This window comes from Apteryx rowi, unplaced genomic scaffold (genome assembly GCF_003343035.1).
Source record: "Apteryx rowi isolate R43461 unplaced genomic scaffold, aptRow1 scaffold_483, whole genome shotgun sequence".
In the NCBI taxonomy this organism is placed as follows: domain Eukaryota; kingdom Metazoa; phylum Chordata; class Aves; order Apterygiformes; family Apterygidae; genus Apteryx; species Apteryx rowi.
In genome coordinates this window covers 274,918-287,624 of record NW_020450742.1, presented here as the reverse complement: position 1 = coordinate 287,624, position 12,707 = coordinate 274,918, and the positions used below count along the sequence as shown (strand labels likewise).

Sequence of the window (12,707 nt, the reverse complement as noted above, 5' to 3'; positions counted from 1 at the left end):
GCCATTGTGGAACAGTATTGCATGCACTACTTTGTCTCTTGATCACATTGCAATTAGAGATGTTGCTTTTAAAAAGGGATCATAGTGATGTTCTGTGAAAAGATTCTATGATTTTTTTTTTACCAATCAGTTTGAGAAGAATTCACATCTCTCTTAGCAACGGGGCAGAAAGCAAAATGTTTTATTTCATATCCAAGCTTTCTGTTAGCTGTCTAAGATTTTATCTGATAGAACTGCTCTGCTTTTTTTCCTCATTTCTCCAGCTCTTCTTTCAAATAGCTGATTGGAAACATGGTGCAGTGTGATAAAGGGCTACTGATTGCACATAACTAATAATAAAATACCGTTTCTGTCTCATCTGTGTTTCAGTTGTACATTTAAATTTGAGTAATTCTTCTTTTTTTAATGCTTTTTTGCAGAAGCAAAATAAATGACCTCACAGCAGAAATTAACAAGCTGCAAAAAGAAGTGGAAATGTACAAGCAAGAGAATTCTGTCTATCTGTCATATGAGAAAAGGTGAGATGTGTTCCAGCTAATGGAATGTTAACTTTTTCAGTCACAAGACTTTATTCTAGGATATTATTTATTTTTATGTATACAGTGCTTCCTGTTGTAAGTTTGGCTTTTTGTTTTGTATTTAGGGCAGAGGCGTTAGCTGGTGAAATCAAGGAATTTCAAGGTCAGCTAGCAGACTACAACATGGTATGCTGTTGTCAGGTTTTGATGTTCAACATTGTCCCTTCTGACTTCAATATCTCTGTAAAAATGTACTGGTTAATACTGCCTTTTATTCAGTTATTGGAAAGGAGAAAAATGGAATTTAGGGAAAACATAAGAGAAGAAAATGTAGGAGATGCAGCTGCATACAGATTTAAGTTACTACTGCGTAATATTTGTTGCTTTTGTACAGTAACATATAAAGATAATTAATTCTAAAGACTGTTTTTTAATTTGTTCAAATTCCCCCATCCTTTTTTTCTTTTTTTCCATTTACAATAATAGAAATTTGCTGTGTTTTCATGAGTACTTTGTGCAATGGTACCTATTTGTTTGATATTTTTGTTTTGTAATTAAAAGAAAGGAGCGTACTAATAGCTTGGAATTCTGTCTTGTTTCAGCTCGTGGATAAACTTAACACCAATACTGATACGGCAGAAATGATTAGTGATTTCAATATGGTAAGAATTAGGGGTTTTGCTGTGTTTCAACATACAGTGAGAAGTTGTATGTTACGTTATTGGTACTTTGAACACAATGTATTCTATGACATATGTAAAAAGCATAGCTCTAATTTAAAACTTCTGTAATTTTTTTTTTCCCAGATAAATTGAGCATAATACTTGGTGACATACATGCTTGTAGCGAGACAATTGTCTGAAGTCTTGTCTTTTAAGCTCCATGATAGTGTTTCTGTGTTTTACATAAGAGAAGGCTGTCTTCCCAATATAATTTACCAGTGTTAAAATGTATTGTTTGAGTAGGAAGCATAGAACACTGATCGTCTGAAAGACAAACTCACTAGACTGTGCTGCCATGAAAGCTCCCTGAGCTTCTGGAGCTTTATTTAATATTTTGTTTTGTTTTGTTTTCTGCCCTTTAAATTACTCCAATGTAATAATTATTAAATTGCTATATGACATGACAAACAACAGAAACCATGCACTTTGCTCTTCCTTGAGTTTCTTTCTTGATTGTCTAAGTCACTAAGAGTGTGACCCTAAGCATTAAGAAGCATTAAGCCTCTTCTATTCTTCATGCTCCTTTTGTCCATAAGCAAAAGGAACCGTGTTAGAAGGGATCATTTTGTCAGAATGAGAAGCCAGCTAAGTATTTTTTAGCCAAAATAAGTAATTTTTCCTCACATTTTATGGAAAAATAAAGTCACAACATCCATGTCATAAAAACAAGCATGTTTTGCAAGTGTCACACTGTCAGTAGGCTTAAACAGTGTTTTACCAGGAAGTGCCCCAGAAATGAATTCCACAGTAATAGTGAATTAATTTGTTACAAACTTGATTGTATTTCTCTCTCAAATATAGAGACAGTGAATGCTGCCTTATTTCCCTTGACTTTCAGTGAAAGAATGCCACTGCAGAAACAGTTTCATCAGTTTCACCTGGGAAAGCTTCTGGAGCAGGAGGCCTCTACTTCTCCTTGCTCTACTGCATTCTGAGCAGCTTCTTGCTCATTTAAATGCAGCTTTGAATTTGTGCATATAATTTGTATTTTTCTTAGCATATTAATTTTGTTGTGTGTGAGGTATTTTTTTGTTTTTGTTTTTTTTCTAGTTGAAGGTTCAGAATGACCGGGAAGCTCAGAGTGTGGATATAATTTTCACAGAAAAACAAGCGTAAGTACATTATGTATATGCTTCTCAGAAGTTGTTAAATCACATCTAAGCTTGGTTAAATAGGGAAGCTTGAGAAGTAATCTGATTCAGAAGTTTCCTAACAGTGCTATGTGTGCAACAAGTGGTACCGAACAGTTTCAGAATCAGTGCCAGGCTACAGCTGGAGTTTCTGGCTTTTAACTCTTCTGAGTAACTGCTGTGGAGATGCTTGCCATCTCATTCAGGAGGAGTTCAGGTGGCAGTGGAGATTCTTTGGCTTTTGGGGACCTAGTGTCAAGGTCACATTTTCTGGAGATTGTGCTGTGCTGTGTAAATTAGGAAGTGGAGATTTGACAGGAGGAAGCAGAGGATAAATTATTTTGCAAATGCTTCCTTTGCTGTTCCCTATGTTAGTATCAAAAGTGAAGAACTTTACCTTATGAAGGTGGTGGGGYTGTCATGCCCCATCCTGTGCTTCCCTTTGATATGAAACAGAGCAAAAGGTGGTTATCACTGATGTTTTAAGGGCACCTGTTGCCAGTAGAAACATCAAGCCAAATTAAAATTGGGAATTTCTGATTTAAATAACATGTGGTCCTTTTTTTGTTAAACATTATCTGATAATTGGAAGCATGCTATCTACATACCATGACCACTGAATTATGTTTTAATGAAAGACAAATTCAGCTAAACAACTTCTTTATATACAACATTTATAGTCTATAGTATGGACTATAGTATAGTCTATAGTAGAGACAACTTTTACATGTCCAGTAGGCTTCTAAAAGAAGTTTTAAAAATAATTTCCAATATGCTTTAATAATGATGGTGGTTTCTAACTAGGTGAAACACTCAGAAGTGTGGTTTTTTTCTACATGGCTGTGTGTAACCATTTAGCTTACTGGTTAAGAGACTCACTTTGAGGAGGTGGTTATTTGTTTCTGTTTTCTGGTCCTGTTTCTCTACTTTATATTGAACTGTCATCAGAGTAGATTCTTCTAGATACTCAGACAAAGGAATACCTGGATTTTGGATACTGTCATCACTGGATGATTCTCTGCGTGCACATAGGCGCATTTGTATCTAGCTGGCTGGGAAAATTTAAAATCAATAAATGAGACACCTGCATAAGTTAGGTGTCTCAGGGATTCTTAGATCACAATTCTAGATTCAGGAGCTTGTTGGTGTGGGTGTGATCTTCACTTCACAGCTGACATATACGGATGTTGAAAATTAATTATGGAGTTTTAAGTGTAATAAAACACATGTATATTCCACTTTACACAAGATTTTGTGGTATATTTTTAACTTATTAGTGAGAAGTCTATATGTACTTAAGTGCTACTACTAACTGTCCAAGAATAGATTAAAATCATGTTTAAATTCTTGTTTTTTCATCCTGTGGATATTAAAAGAAAACTTCTGATGAAAGTTTACAGTGCAGAACATTGGTACACTCTTAATTTATATTTGTTTTTGTGAAAGAAAAAAATACACTGGTAGTAACTTTTTTTGTTGCTTACTGTAGGTAGTTCAATAAGGATGATAYTATGTTTTAAAAAAATAGCAATTGCTGTTTAATAATAAACCATTTTTCAATAATACTTTGGTTTTCAACAGCTTGCAAATGTATCTGTTTTATCCTGTTGAGTGTGTTTTCAAGTGTTAATAGAACATCAAGAGAAAAGACTGAGTTTCAATAACAAAATAAGACATAAAGGCATTAAGTATGCAGTAATGATAATTTATTGTTGTATGTGAACACATTTAAGCTAGCAGAAGAGTTAGTCTGTTGTTCTGCTAATTCAGGTGAAAAAAGCCTGAGCATCAATCTCTAGTTGGAAGATGTTAGCTTTGCCTAATAGACTATTGAGCTGTGATACTAGTACTTTGAATTCAATCTACAGTCTGGCTGTGGTCTGCTTCAACACTTTAGATAAATTATTTTTCCTCTCTGGGCTTCCTCCCCTTTAAAGCAGCAGTAATAATGGCAGCTTCACAAACTGCTTTGTAAAGATTTGGTCATGTTAAGCAGCATACAATAAGCTTCCCCCCCCCCCCCCCAGAAATGATCAAATAGATTTTTATGCAAGATAGATGATCTGTATTCTTACATATTTTGAAATATTTGTTATGATGGTAATGCGTGCTTGTTACTTGATTTTTTGACTTTGATTCATGCAGCAATATCTTGTTACAGATTTGACCAAATGAAATAGAAAGAGATGGATTGCTCAGCATCATTTTGTATCATACATAAGTAACATAATATGCAAGGATGAATAGACTGAACAAGGTTACTACAGTTTTGAAAGTCAAATCATCCATTATGTAAGAAATTAGCTCTCTTCAGATATTCCATGAGTATCTATATATTTATCTTCAATAAATCCATCTTCCTCAGGCACAAATGAATGAATTTTCTCAAATATTGCTATGGAATGTTCATTGTTTGTACCTGATACAGTGGGAGAAGAATTCATGTCAGCTGAGAACTCCTGTTCAAACATCTCTGGGTCATTTTCTTTCAGGCGACGGTGACTGTAGCTGATCAAATAGCGATACCATGTTGGGCATTTTATAGCAGTAAAAATCAGGAGCGTAGTGCTTAGAACAAACCCTAGGACACCCACTAGGAAGGTCCAACTTTTGCCAAGAAGTGGTAACTCTTTAAAACAGACAAGAAAAAAATCTTCATGTGTAATACCTAAAAAAACCCTGTAATATGGTTTTTTTTCATAGTTGGATTAAACCCACAAAATAAAAGATTACAGGGGAATTAGTGTCTCTAAAGGATTAATAAAATGTTATTTCTAAACTACTAAAAAGCCAGTAGGATCACTTAAAACAAAAATGCATGTATGTCTCATATTTCTTAGCACTGTAAGGAAATATGCATATTTATCTATACATAAATATGCATACCATGCATATTTATCAAAATTAAATAATTTTTTCAAAGTCAGCTCAAGTGTTGGGGAGATATACAAGATAAAATAATCTTTTTTTCAAAATTTAACTAAATTCCAGGATTATGCTTTGAAAATGAAAAAAAAAAAACAGTAATTGACTTCAAATTCTAGTTCCCTCGCTTACATTTTTATGGTGAGGATGTCTGCACCCGGACATATTACTTCTTTTATCTGGCATATTCCTTCAGTTACATTTCTTTTGTAAAAAAAAACTTCAGGAGATTGTTGGTGCTCATAGTCCGTATTTACAGATTGTTTTTATACGCTGACTACTGCTATAGAATACATTCAGCTGCTGCAGCAAAAGGAGTTTGTGATGGCTTACAATCTTTGTATATCTGGAGATCAGTGTTTCTGCTTTAGCTGGAAGCGAGAAGTGAAGCATTTCAGTATGGAAGAGAGGAACACTAATTTGAGTGTAAGAAAAGGAAAAAAAATGATTGATTTTTACCAAAAAGGAAGACAGAGTGTTACAGAGTGGTGATGGAATTAGCATCAAAAGGTAAAGAAAAGTGATGATATCACTGAAGATTTTAAAGAACGTGGAACAGACACATCCACATGCTTTACACTGAACTGCAGCAGAGGGCAGAACTATAATTAATAGGCTTGCTCTTTTACATATCAAGAGGACAACTACATACAGAAAAAAAAAAAAGGTTGGAAGAAGAGGTGGCAGATTTGAGATGCTTTCCTAGTTCTGCTAGGCAGATCTGTACAATTGTCTGAATTTTAATCCTTTGAAATTTTCACATCATCAGTTTGTAGTTTTATTTGAGATTTAAGGCGTGGTTTATTTGTTCTGAGTGCTAGTTAAGTAAAACTCAGTGTTTACTATGATGTGCTTACAGTCTGGCAAAATCTGGAAATAGGACAGTCTTCATAGCCCTAGCTTTTATGGAAAATTTACAATGTGCTAGGAATACAGAAAAATATTAAAGCATGGGACAGCAAATTGAATAGCATATACTCAGTAAAGGGAAGCATCAATATATTACCTGCATGCGTTCCATTGTTTCCGGTAATGTTGTTTGAAGAAGCCAGAGATGTTAGGAAGGCAATGCTTTTAAGCTTATTGGCAGAAGTGGAAGCTACAGTGGTTTCTAAAGAATCTTTTTTAAAATCACAGTCTGTTGTTTGGATAACTGCAGTCCTGATAGAAATTATTTTCTTGGTGTTTGGAAATGCACATACAGTGTTGTTTTCATTTTCTGTGAATATGAACAATGAAAAGGCTATGAGATTAATTAATTAATTGGCTGATCTAAAACGTGTCCATGGATAACTAATTTATTACTGCAAAATGTGATTTACAGATAAGTTGATGCTGGATATTATGCAGATCAGAAAAAAACAAGATAAGGCTGTTTGACATAAACAGATATGAAATGCTGCTTTTATGAAAACGTACCCATTGTCACATTGGAGGTAGTTAGCCATTTCTGTAAATCTAGAAGGTCACAGGAACAGTTCCATGGGTTTCCAGCTAAGATAATTGTAATCAATTTAAAAGATGATTTTATATTAAAAGATTTCAATAGGTTATCCTGTAGATTCAAAACTGTCAGACTCTTTAATGATGTAAATACATCTGAATCTAATTGAGTAATATTGTTATGGAATAGATTCAACTTTGACAGTTGATTTAAGCCTGTGAATGCTGCTTGATGTACTGTGATAATATGATTATTGCTGATATCCAGAACTGTGAGTTTTGTCAGATTGCAGAAGCTGTTATTATACAGTACAGTAATTACATTTTCATTCAAGTAGAGCTCAGTGAGGTTAGTAAGCCTTTGGAGAACTTTTTTGTCAGTATCATTTAAAGTTATTTTGTTATTTTTAAGGCTTAATTTTGTAACATTTTGGTAAAGGTTAGTGGGAATACTATGGAGGTTCTTTCCAGACTCCTCACAAGTCACCTGTTGGGGAAAAAAAAAAAAAAAACATTGAGAATTAAAATAAATACTGTAGGAAAGTCTGATGATGAAGGAATTCCAGTGATGACCACTGATGGAACAGAAATCCTTGTTGTAATTGGTCATGCCAGCCCTTTGAAAGAGAAGTTCTACTAGTCTTCCTGCAATTCTGTTTGTTTTTCTTAATTTACTTCTGGACTCATGATATAAGAGAATGAATTGTTTTGGCATATCAAAGACCTGAAGTTTCAAAGCACATAGACTAAAACTCTCTTTGAGGTGCAAAGCTCTTTATGTGATTATCAGCCAAAACATAACCAGTTTGGCATACTGTTTTGGAAATAGTAGCACTATCTGTTCTGGAGTTCAAATATGAAAGTTAGCTGAGTATAAAAAGGATTCCATTCCACATAATTGGGAAATCACCAAAAGGTGTCACAGAGGGACATAGATTCAAATATGAGAATTAATTAAAGTGTGTGTGTGTGTTTTGTTTTGTTTTTTTAATAATGATGTTTACTTTTAAAAACATCTTTGGAGCAGACTTTCAACAAAAGATTGAGTACATATTGTTATTATAAATAAGGCACTTGAATTTGTTTTGGGTTTCTGGATTAAAGTTTAACATAGCTGCAGTCTTTTTAGGCTAGAGAGTGTTTACTCTCAATATCTTGAAACATTTTCTATTTTCTGGAAAGAGTAGATTTTCTTTTATGTACGCATATGCATCACTGCAGAATACAGTGAAGTGTCAAGATACTTTAACTGGCTTTAAATTAGCTTTGAAGTACTGGAAACAGCTTGGTTGTGTTATCCCTCTTCCAATATGAGTAGCCCATGCTCAATTTGCTACTGCTGTGGCCAGATTGAGTCTAGATAGCTTATTTAAAAATAAATGGAGGTGGAGTGTCTGTTCTACACCGTACATACCCTTCATATCCCTTTTTTGTTCTTCCTGTTTGTCCCAAAGATAAATAAACAGCAGATACAGTACTGTAAGCCATGAGTCAGTGCAAAAAGTGCAATACTGGTTTCATCACTTGACTGTTAATCAAGACTCCCTTCTTTCCTTTCATTCTTCAAAAATACAAATCCATTATATTAATGTTTGAAAGAATGCTTTAAAAGGCAAGTATCTTGCATTCGTTTGGACTTGACTTGGGCAGCTGCTATCAGTAATTCTCTCTAGCTTGAGCAGTAGTCAGCCTTTTCCAAAGAACTGGGTTTTTTTAGGTCTGTTCCAAACTATGTAAAGACAAAGGATACATTTCTGTGGTCTGTAGTGAGATTTGACTGAGATATAAAACCATATCAAATGTGTTTTAGTGCTATTCCATCTCTCATAATGATTACCAGGAGCTAATTGTCCATTTTACAAAAATCCTTATCTTTTTGTGTGTCTATAGATGCTTCTTTCTTCAGGTATTAGCTGTTCGTAACATTGTTTAAAAATGTCTGTAGTTTCTAGCATGTCTTTCAAACAAGGGGTAATTTACATACATATAAAACTTACTATTTGAGAAGTAACGTTGCAGTCAGCTGTGACTGGATTCAAAAACAGTATTTCAGCCCAGATCATGAGCCAAGAGACTTTCATGTTCAGAATCTAGCAAAAAAGAACATTTTTGTATATTAAGACCAGAATTTCAGTTTCTTCTGTAGTGGTTCTTTAATGTAGTAATAGATACAGTTATTTCAATGATAACTTAATATGTTTTGTTCCACACAAATATTGTCAAATGAAAAATGAAGAAAAATATCTTAGGTTAACAGCCTTAATGCATTAGGCTTTCACTAAATTGAGACAAACCTAAAATCAAGTGACCAGACAGAATTAGCAGATTTAAAAGAGACTAGACAAGTTAGTGAACAACAAGTTCATAAATAGATGAAAGGAATAAGCAGGAGTATACTCATTAATATCCCTAATAAAGCAGTTATGGATACTAGAAGAGTATGAGAGGAATAAGCTGCAGAAAGTGTCCAGGCTTGCATGCTTTCTCCAAGTAATTTCTCTTGCTGCCACTGGTGGAGGCAAAATAATATACTAGATGGACTGTTGGTTTGTCCAGTCAAGCATCTTTTATATTGTTATGTATGATCTTAAGCAATTTTTTTGTAAGTTTATAATGAGTAGATTTACCTTCTTTATGATATTTATGATCCATGGCATAACATATATCATGTCATGTAGACATGCACCCCTGCAGTATGAAAGTGTAATGGTTGCTTTGATCTTTAGAATTAAGTAAACATGGTTCAGTTTATTGTGCTAGATTTTTTGAAGAGATGCATACCTTATTTTTTGAAAGTCAGGAGAGCTTTTCTGAGATTAACTTCTCTCAGAAAAAGTGTAACTCATCCATCTTCTCCTTAGAACAGGCATTATTTTTCAAGATCTACTCATTCTGAACAGGAATATTCAGTCTTTTCCATCGAATATTAAAATGATTTCTATTTATGCCAGATTTGAACTAAAATATCATGTAAAAGGTAGATTATTACTTTGGTGATATTTTAGCACCTTTTTTTAAGCATCTGAAGTCTCTTAGAAAAAAGATTAGAAAAAAAGAGAAAAAAGACCAAAAGATAAGACATAGATAGTTGTTTAAAATGCTTATTGTATCTTGAGCAGTAGAGAGTATTCACTGAATTTAACAGAAAAAGGAAAAAGAAAAGCATAAGGAAGCTCAATTACACAAGCAAAGAATAATGCCAAATCTAGGAAGTCTGACAGATTGCAAGATATCTCCATCACGTCTTAAAAAGATGGCTAGGAAGCCTTTGCTAATCCGCATCATAATAGATGAGACCCTAGGCCAAACTGGTCAAATCTACTTGATCACCTCTATGCATTTGTGTCTCTGATCTAGGGCTGACTGAACTGGTTCACCTACCTGAATCAGTGTGGTAACTTTCTTACTTTTTTGAAAGAACAAGAAGATAAATGGCACATTTACTACTCTGATCCATTGTATATACCGCTGTTGGAAATTTACATTAAATACGTAACAAGCTCATAAACTTTTTTCACCAGATATTATCAGCGACAGGGACAAGGAATACTAGCAACAGCAGTCACTGTGGTATTAGGTACTTAGTTCTGGGCAATGATGATACTGTGGGCCTGCGTGCTTTTTGGAGCAAGTTTGTATATTGCTAGTGGTAAACATAACAGTTTTGGAACTCCTGATGCAGACTGTGTTTACAGTTAGAACTTGTGACATACTTGGAGTTCATAGATATCTCTTCCAAACCATTCAGAAACAGAGCAGGCCTTAACCAGGCAGTCTAGAAACAGATTAACAACATTATTTTAGTTTGCAGATTTAAAGAAAAATAGTTAATAAAGTGGGGAAGATGCATGCATGCTTATTTAAAATTAATCAATCTTTAAGTTTCTCTATACCAGTTAATCAAGTTAAAAAATGAAGTAAATCAAAAAGTCTTTTTAAAAATTTAAGCAGAAAGTTAATAAATCTAAATGAAAGGGATGCCATCAACTTGCAAAATCATTTTTCTCTCTAAACATTCGTGCTACGTATATTTATGTCAAAAACACACTTCCAGGTTTTTCTTTCATGTCTGTTCAAAAGTTAGTTGGGTTTTTTTGTTTTTTTTTTTCTATGAAGTTGTTTTCCTCTGCTGTGCAGGGGTGGGAAGGAACCCTTATAATCAATAAAAGAACAGGAAAGCATCCATAATTAATTGCAATGTAGCTTTTCCCTAAAACCATATTTAAAAAAGAAGTGCCATTTAAGGTAATCATTTTAGAAAGAAATTGAGGCTGGCAATACATTGATAATATCTTGACATTTTCTTGTAACTTGAGCTCAGAAGTGCTTTCTTAAAAGGTTTTCTTTAGGGAGGTTTTGAAGATTTGTTCATTTAATAACTGTTATTGTTTTTCTCCTATTTGTAAAGAAAAAGGCAGACTTGGGGAGGTAGTGGAGTTTATATAATCAGATAGTCTGCTTTTCAAAAAAGAATCGGACTGCTCTCCGTCTTTCTACTGAACCATAATTTACCTAACAATCTGGCATGTGCAAGGTTCGTAGTAGTTCCTGAACTTTTAACGCATCTCAAGATGTATCTTTTTCCAATCTAGCAGCCAAGTTATACTATCAAATCTTTGCCTGGATTTTGAAAAAGATCTTGTGCCAAGTGTCTTACCTTTCTGTTGCTTCTTAGAGACAGCATGTGTACATATGAGTATGCTTTTCTGGGCAGTGACAATAATATGGTGCAACAGCACTTGTTCTTTTTCAACCTTTGTACCTGATGAATAAGCAGGTAGCTTTAAAAAAAAAAAATAAAGCTAGAACATCTTTAGCAAAAGATTGACTAGGTTGAGCAACTTCTTATAATGGTCTTAGATTTAATTGGATCTGCAGCCAATAGGGAAGTCTAATAGGAGTATGCTTAGGTGTCAAGTTCAAGGTCACATGGGAAGCACAGAGGTAAAATGCCACAGGGAATTTACAAGCAAGCTAGGTTATGTTCAGTTAAAGGTTTTTGGTTTTGTTTTATGCGATCCAACCATCAAATGAATAAAATTTCATTATCGTCAAAGAATTTTAGGCATTTAGTGACATCTGTTATATGGGAGATATTTCAGGAAGAAAATCTGAAAGAAAATAATACTCTAATTTGAGAGCATGTCTATATACACATTCACAAAGGGGTTATATTGATATACATACAGTATGGCCAGGAAATTTTTATTGTGTTGGTACTTATTCTCTAAGCCTCATTCTCTCCAACACACAGCAGGAAACTACAGAAAGATTTAGCTTGCTGTCCTTCTCCATTGCTCTCAAATTCTTGACTGAGCAGGAAGCATTTTAATTCACTAGCTCTCTGTGATGGTTTTGCTACTTTGATTTTTCCTTAATATCATTCTGCAACATTCTGCAACTTTTCCAAGCCCCAGCCTCCGTTCAGCTTCTGCAGTAGCCTTCAAAAGTTACATTATCTGTGGTAATAAATTATCCTTATGTGATCACTATTGTTAATATTTTTATTGCCTGTTAGAAAGCACTTTCACCTTCTGTGAAGGTAGACTACCAGAGAAGCTGGATCTCTGCTAAGTCAGTGACTTCTGGTATCAGGGACATACTGGATCAGTTTGAGGGATCTTGCACCATGTTCACATCATATAAGAAAAAGACTTGCTTCAGGTAAGGAGGCTGCTCAGTAACATGGCCACACCTGCATTAAATCAATAGGACTGAAAAAGTAGACTTTCTTTCCTTATTCTACCATACATACTTGCAGTCTCAGACATAGATGAGGAGAATTCAGTGCCCTTTGGAGATACCACTGTCCTCAACACTGGCAACTCATTCTGCCTGCTGTTTTGGAACACAGGAGGAATGTAGCAAGTAGTATTCTTCTTTTCCTCCCTAAACACTCCCAATATTTCCAGAAAAAGGCACTGTTTGTACTTAAAGGTAAGCTCCCTGTGATCAACACTGACAGTCTC

At 34.4% G+C, this 12,707-nt stretch overlaps 2 protein-coding genes across 15 annotated transcripts in view; one reads left to right on the top strand and one right to left on the bottom strand.

Annotated features, from left to right (window-relative positions):
- The window catches only part of IFT74 (intraflagellar transport 74), a 46,938-nt gene that overhangs the window by 2,111 nt on the left and 32,120 nt on the right, over positions 1-12,707 (top strand). For 13 of the 14 annotated variants that reach the window (XR_003255637.1, XR_003255636.1, XR_003255635.1 and 10 more), the window contains exons 5-8: positions 420-518; positions 644-704; positions 1,121-1,180; positions 2,291-2,352. Coding sequence is in view for 5 of the 14 variants with exons in the window: in XM_026078695.1 (XP_025934480.1) it covers positions 420-518; positions 644-704; positions 1,121-1,180; positions 2,291-2,352 (282 nt within the window). In the remaining 9 variants the exon portion in view is untranslated. Of the gene's footprint in view, positions 1-419; positions 519-643; positions 705-1,120; positions 1,181-2,290; positions 2,353-12,039; positions 12,403-12,707 lie in introns of those variants that run through there. The other variant, XM_026078698.1, reaches the window with a different exon arrangement.
- LRRC19 (leucine rich repeat containing 19) lies at positions 4,414-7,708 on the bottom strand. The gene is made up of 3 exons (XM_026078702.1): positions 6,715-7,708; positions 6,302-6,514; positions 4,414-4,999 (listed from the first exon to the last, which is right to left on the bottom strand). Exons 1-3 carry the CDS (start codon positions 7,451-7,453, stop codon positions 4,671-4,673), a joined length of 1,281 nt encoding a protein of 426 aa, XP_025934487.1. The 5' UTR covers positions 7,454-7,708; the 3' UTR covers positions 4,414-4,670.

Bases quoted from the DNA above. Each gene is read 5' to 3' on its own strand.
- LRRC19 (XM_026078702.1), bottom strand. From the start codon at position 7,453: ATGCCAAAACAATTCATTCTCTTATATCATGAGTCCAGAAGTAAATTA. The intron at 6,515-6,714 runs GTACGTTTTCAT...TCATATTCACAG, and splicing joins TACCTCCAATGTGACAATGG to AAAATGAAAACAACACTGTA. The intron at 5,000-6,301 runs GTAATATATTGA...TCTGTTTTAAAG, and splicing joins AAACAATGGAACGCATGCAG to AGTTACCACTTCTTGGCAAA.